Source organism: Fukomys damarensis, unplaced genomic scaffold, assembly GCF_012274545.1.
Source record: "Fukomys damarensis isolate Sample0158 unplaced genomic scaffold, DMR_v1.0_HiC HiC_scaffold_33, whole genome shotgun sequence".
Lineage (NCBI taxonomy): Eukaryota > Metazoa > Chordata > Mammalia > Rodentia > Bathyergidae > Fukomys > Fukomys damarensis.
Genome location: NW_022900945.1, coordinates 27376777 through 27383927, shown reverse-complemented (window position 1 = coordinate 27383927; position 7151 = coordinate 27376777). Strand labels below are relative to the sequence as shown.

Genomic DNA, 7151 nt, shown 5'->3' with positions numbered 1-7151 from the left:
GAGTATTACCTAGAATCACTTACTACCACAATTTTGCAAAAGCTGCATTCTGTGTTACCTTATTTTAGTATATTTCAGGTGTCTTTAGGGCCAAATATTTAAAGCAACATTCCTTTGCAAGTGATTATATTTATGATTTATATGAATGGGTTGCTAAGGGTTTTTTTTTTCCCTCAGGTTCTTAAAAGAATTTATTCTAGATGATAAATTGAATGTAAAGCTGTGACAAGTGTATTGATTTATCTTTTTATTTTTATTTCTTCTTTTACCTCCCTGGATAGCCTTACAAACTTTCTTATGGGTGATATCATCAATAATTCATCATTACGACTGCCTGTATCTCAGGATAAGGTAGGCTAAGTTTGTGTGACAGCAAAGCTTTTACTACTTTTAATATTTCAGTTGTTTCCTAATCTTAATCTCAGCACTACTCTTTGATATTTTTAAGTTGACAAATTACCACATTGTGCTGAGAAAATAGACCAATTCATTTTAATATGATAATATGATTACTTTGTGGAGCAGTAATTTGGTTATGCTTTATAAGTAGGAATATATTGTTAAAAGAACATGTCTAATAATTCTGTAGCATTTTATATAATCAGTCATATATTGTAAGGTCCAAAGTTTTAGTAAGGAATTCTTAATTATTTTCCCTTACAGACATTGCCACAGATATTAAACATTGGTGAGACTTAGAAAAATATGCAAAAAATAAAGAGGATGTTAATTTTCTCACACCTACTACAATTTGTGTTTGTTACCATGAAACATCTGTTAACATCACTGTGGGTCTAAAGTGCCTCTAAGAGGATCCCAATAACTGTGTCACAGTATAGGGATTTCTCATTGGTAGAACAATTACTTTGGAATAGTAGAACATGAGGAATGTGTGGAGGTACTGCTTTAAAGATTTATAGTAGTATGTTCGGTTGACTGTTTTTTTCACTAAACACAAGATATTTTAAAAAGCTGCATCCTGGACATAGCAGAAAAAGATTTCAACAAATATCTGGAAGAATGTCATGAACTTACATTATGTCAAAATAATATAAAAACTTTATATTTTTCTTAAAAAGGCAAAAAATATAAATGGCTACTTAAGGCATTTATTAAATCCACTATAATACTACAAAAAAAGATGATTATTTCTATAGCCATGCATTTGAGGAATGAAGGAGGATAAAGAGGACTTAAAATCTTTAAATATTTTTCTGTTATTCACGATTCTTCCTTAATTTTACCTTTTCAAACTGTTGCTGATACTTCAGAAGATCAGAAATTTTATGTGTTGCAAGACTGAACAACTTAAATTATAGGTGTGAACCATTTTTCTATTCATATGCCTCTGTGGTACATAGATATACTGATTCCTTTTTTGATTTTTTTTGGGGGGGTGTTTGTTTGTTGTTTGTTCCAGGGATTGAACTCAGGACCTTGGATTTGCAAGGCAGGCATGTTGCCACTGATCTAAATGCCCAGCCTTGTACTGATTCTTAATAAAAAATACTTTTTCCTTTTTTTTTAACCTTATTTTCCTTTTTTGAGATTTCAATTTGCCCTAAACATTGGAATTGAGAAACTACTGATGATATAATGCTTAAAATAAAACTACATTGTTTGATTAAGGGTCCTGAAAAATATCCTTTTAAAATAATAGCTATACTTTATTTAATAGTGCTTACTAGGTACCCACCACGTTGCTAACCCTGTATTATCTTAATTCTTAAAACAGATTCATTAATATATAATATTCTATCCTCTTTTCACAGAAGGGCAAACTAAAGTTAGATAAGCTTAAACATGTAGCTTAATGTCATACAGTTACTAATAGAGCTAGTAGCCAAAAAAAAAAAAAATAAGAGCTAGCCTTCAGACTAGGTCTCTTTGATTCCTTTTGTATTGAATCTCTACATACTACATATTGTACAACCAATCAGATAAAATTTAAGATCTAACAAATGTTTTAGATGAAGTTTTACACCACCTAATAAGGTAGCCACTAGTTACACGTACCTTTTATATCTAAATTAATTGGTAATTAAATAAAATTTAAAATTCACTTTATAGTCACACTGTCTTCTTTTTAAATGCTCAAGTAATTAAAATGTAACTAGTAGCTACCATCTAGGGTAGTGCATACATAAGGCATTTGCATCATCACAGAAAGTTCTGTACTAAGCCATCCAAAAAACTTTCAAAGACACGTTTGTTATATAATAAAATGGTAAGAAAGATCGATATCATCTATTTATGTCAGCAGTTTATTTTGATTGTGTCTTTAACCTACCAATATTTTGGGGATTTGCTGAAAGTTTTGCCTTAACTAATACAATTAATAAACAATGATGTTGGCCAGGGATTTTTAGCTCAGTGATTCCGCTGCCTGCCTCACAAGCTCAAGGTCCCGAGTTCAATCCCTGGTGCCAAAAATAATAAATAAATAAAAATAAACATTTTTGGATCTTGTGAGACATGGTAATAAAAAAAGCCATATAATTTTTACAGTGTTCTGTTATTTAAACATTTCTCAGGCCCTTTGAGTTTTAAATACTTGAAATTCTTTAGCACAGTACCTAATTAAGGTGAAAAAATTCTGACAGATTTGTTGTCTTTTCTCTAATCTTAAATTTGTTTTCTTCCATGTTATAAGACTTGTGAAAACATTTCTGTGGATTCAGGGGACTCATCCAATGAAAAAGGTAATGCTCAGAATACTTACAACTTTTGTCAGACATTTTGCAGTTTTTTAAAAAATATCTTAGATTACTTAATCTCTCATTGCTTAGTAATCTTACTTAATCTTATATTGTTTAGTAATCTACTGTGTTTATGTCAAATGCAAAATGTATACAGCTTAAGTGGGAAACCCCACAGGAGAGATAGATAATGTCATTATATATATAGACTGATTTAAGAATTATATAAGGCTTGTAACTATGAATAATAGAAATATAAAGGTTAAAAATACATTCTAATTTGAAACAATTTAAACTTTATGAACTTATCACTTAAATTTTTGAAAACTAATTTTTATTGAAAAACATCTAGGAATCGTAATACTTCTTTCGAATTACTGTGTGGCTGTCTCTAACATATATTCCACTGATAATTTTGTTTTCAGGAAATTTTTCTCCTATCGAACTAGACAATGTGTTTTTAAAGAACACTGACTCTGTTGAACTGGCTTTGTCATATGCTAAAACATGGTCAAAATATACCAAAAACATAGTGTCATGGGTTGAAAGAAAGCTTAACTTGGGTAAGTTGTTCTTCAGATCATCTGATTAACTCTGGAGTATAAGAACTGAATTGTTTTTTATTCATTTTCTACAGAGTACTATGATTCCAAGTTAGTGTTTCATTGTAAAAAGTCATTACTAATTTTCATTGTAATAAGTCATTTTTTTTCCTGAAATAGAGATTTCCTTATATTAAATATAGTTATTGAATATTTTCTGTGGGCCAGCCAATAGACTTAGGAATAAAAAAACAAATAGAATATTTATCTCCACCTTTTAAAAAGTCATAATTTTATGCAACAAGTTAATATAGTAAAAGGACATAAAAGCACCAATGAATGTATAAAAGAAGTCAGTGGAAGTTAGAAGAAACATTTGGTAGTTAATCTACCCTAGTATTTTACAATTTAAAAAATGTTTTCATATCCATTATCTCAGTTAATCCTTCCAACCACTGAGAAGGCAAGAAGAGCATTGTTATCTCCATTTTGCAACTGAGACAAGTGATTTTCCTAAGGTCATGTAGCAGATTTGCTTAAGGCCATATAGCATAACTGGAAGAAAATAGAATCTACCAAAGCTGTGTTCTTTCTACTACATTATTTTTCATAGGGAATGCTAATCAGAATCACCTGAATAAACTTAAAGGGACAATGCACAGGCCTAGGTTCCATTCCTTAGAGAGGTAAAGTCTAAGCAAGTGTATTTGTTTCCAGATTGATTCTGATAAGTATATGTGATTAAGAATGACTGCATTATATCATGATGTTTACTATATATGCCATATGGTCATTTTTTTAAATTGAAGAATTACAAATCACTTTAGAGTATGGATAGGAAAATTAAGTTAATTTTGCCTTCTCATATCTTGTGAATCTTTTCAGAATTGGAGTCCACTAGAAATATTCTGAAGTTGGCAGAGACAACTAGAGCTAACATTGGACAAGTAAGTGGTCTATGAATTTGTATAATTTGCTAACAACAGACTACTCATATAAGCTTCCAAATACATAGTGCTTTGCAAAATCAGGAAATCTGAGAGCAAAGAATTTCATTGCTTGTCTTTCTATTTTAAAAAATCGATTAAATCTAAATGGCTATTCATTATTTTTAAAACTAGGAAATTCACAATTTTATGAAAATAAACTCGATGGCCTCTAATTTTGCTAACTGGTTCATAATTACAATTAACTTTTCAGTATTTTTCTCATTCAGTCACATAACTAGTCATTTTTCTAGGGAAAAATTAAAATTTCTCTTTTTGAGGAAGAGTAATGGTGAGTCTGGAGCTCTAGTGACATTTGTATTGTAAAATTTATTTTTCAATTTTAAATTCTAGGCGTTTATGCCACTGCAGTCTGTATTTAGCAGTGCTCTTCTTGATGATATAGAGAGCAGTCACCTTTTACAACAAACAATTGCAACTCTACAAGCCAACAAATTTGTGCAGGTAAAAATTAATCTATATGTGTATTGTACACATTTTTACAGCACTATATTATAAACAGCTTTTTTCTTTCTTTTTAAAAAACTCTTGACAGCCTCTACTTGGGAGAAAAAATGAAATGGAAAAACAAAGGAAAGAAATAAAAGAACTTTGGAAACAGGAAAAAAGTAAAATGGTTAGTATTATAATAGAGCATCATTTAAGATAATCTAAAATTATCTTAGTGTATAACTGCCTACCTTTGTAATTTTTCTAAAATACTGCTTTACCCATTTTCCTGAATATGCTAAAGAACCTACTGTTGAATTTCATATTTCGTGTTTAATATTCTTTTCTATGTAGCTTGAAACAGAAACTGCTCTTAAAAAGGCAAAATTGTTGTGCATGCAACGTCAAGATGAATATGAAAAAGCAAAATCTTCCATGTTTCGTGCAGAAGAGGAGCATATGTGTTCCAGTAGTGGATCAGTAAAAAATCTCAACAAGCAACTAGAAAAAAAACGAAGATTAGAAGAGGAGGCTCTTCAAAAAGTAATGTTTTTTGTTACTTGAAAGTTAAAGGTTTGGTTCTCACACTTCCTCATGTGTTAGAATTCCCTGGAAGAAGGTTCTGATTCAGTGGGGCAGGGCAGATTCGGATGCCTTACATCTCCAAACACATTCCAAGATCCATGCTGTAGCTACTTCTTCTGGGAGGGAGCCACACTTAGAACTGCTGCTCTCAGCAGCTTAAGAATTTGAAGTTTTGTTTGTGAAAGAAGCATTTTACAGAAGGCAGTAATTTAATGTTTTTACTTGATAATTCAGGAAGTTTACTTTTTGGGTAAGTGTAATATAAGTTGTATATACCTGCTAGCGAGCATGGGCTGAAGCTTTGTATTACCTATGAAACATAATTTACTGAATTCGTAATAAATAGAACTGAACATTTATAGACAAACTATATTAAGTGTAAGTTATACTTGACTGTGTATTAAAGTGCCCTTGAATCACCAACCAAAATAGGTTACTATTTGTCCTCTTTAGAAATATTTTATTCAAAATAATTTCAGTTTTCATAAATAGAGTCTTTTCAGCTATTTTAACTTAGTTACAATAAGTATTTGTTTTTCAAATGTAAATTCTAGTAATCAGTGTTGTTTTTTTCTATCGTCCTTGAAGGTGGAAGAAGCAAATGAACTCTACAAAGTTTGTGTAACAAATGTTGATGAAAGGCGAAATGATCTAGAAAATACCAAAAGAGAAATTTTAACACAACTCCGTACACTTGTTTTCCAGTGTGATCTTACTCTTAAAGCTGTAAGTAATTTCTTTAGTGCTGTGGAAGGCAAGAAAAAAAAAAATAGCTCGATATGATAGCACATGCCTTGTAAGTGCAGCACTCTGAAGGCTGAGGCAGGAGGATTGCTGTAAGTTCAAGAGTAGCCTGGGATACATAATCAGTTCAAAGCCAACTTGCACTGCAAAGCAAGACCCTGTTTCAAAAAAGTAGAAAAAAAAGAAGAAAGAGTAGACTTACTTTCTGCAGAAAGGGATGCCTGAAGAGTTAACAACTCAACTCTTAAGAAATTTAAATTCCAAGATTAATAGAACATGTTTGAAAATTAACTTTCAATTTCTAGTAGCAATACAGAGTTTGAGTTATTTTATAAATTTGTCTCCCTTTGAAGTGTGAGAATTTGAGATTGCTTTTAAATCATTGTTTTCCTTGCCTTGGTTGATAAAATTGATTTGACCCCTAGAACTTCTATCAGTACTGTGAAGTTGATTCTTCAAAACTTGAAAAACTAAATATTAAATTGAAGTCAATTATTTATTTGAAGACAAAGTACTCTGTGCTCAGGATTTAGCTTAGTGGCGCCACTCCTGCCTCATACTCATCCTGACTTCGATCCTTGGTACCAGAAAATAAAAGCATTCTACCTTCACATGTTTTCATTTGCCTCTTTAAAACATTTTTTGCAAATAATTTAAATCTTAGAAACTTGGTGTACAGTTCACAAGTTTTAAAAACATGTACAACTTTGTGAAACCTCTACCACAGTCAAGATTCAGAACAATTCTATCACTTGAAAAACATTATTTCTTGCTACCTCTTTGTGGTCAAACTTATTTCCCCTAACCACTAGCATGTGCTGTTATATTCTATATCTTATTAATTTGATCATTTCCACAGTATCATATAAATGGAATCATAGGACCAGGGATTTAGCTCAGTGGCACCATGCCTGTCTCACAAGCTCAAGGTCCTGAGTTGGATGCCTAGTACGGGGCGGGGAATAAATAATAGAATCATATAATATGTTACCTTTTGAGACAGACTTCTACACAGCCCAGTGCCTTTTAAGATTTACATATTATGCCTGTATCAATAGTCCATTTCTCTATATTGCTGAATAGTAGTCCATTACATGACTACCACATTGTTTATCCTTTCACCTTTGGACATTTGTGGTGTTTCC

At 31.4% G+C, this 7151-nt stretch overlaps 1 protein-coding gene across 4 annotated transcripts in view; it reads left to right on the top strand.

Moving 5' to 3' along the window:
• The window catches only part of Arhgap29 (Rho GTPase activating protein 29), a 69011-nt gene that overhangs the window by 40749 nt on the left and 21111 nt on the right, over positions 1–7151 (top strand). For all 4 annotated transcript variants that reach the window (XM_010608039.3, XM_010608037.3, XM_010608038.3 and 1 more), the window contains exons 5-12: positions 282–351; positions 2654–2702; positions 3125–3262; positions 4127–4188; positions 4582–4692; positions 4784–4864; positions 5032–5220; positions 5851–5988. In XM_010608039.3, coding sequence (XP_010606341.1) covers positions 282–351; positions 2654–2702; positions 3125–3262; positions 4127–4188; positions 4582–4692; positions 4784–4864; positions 5032–5220; positions 5851–5988 — 838 coding nt within the window. The remainder of the gene's footprint in view (positions 1–281; positions 352–2653; positions 2703–3124; positions 3263–4126; positions 4189–4581; positions 4693–4783; positions 4865–5031; positions 5221–5850; positions 5989–7151) is intronic.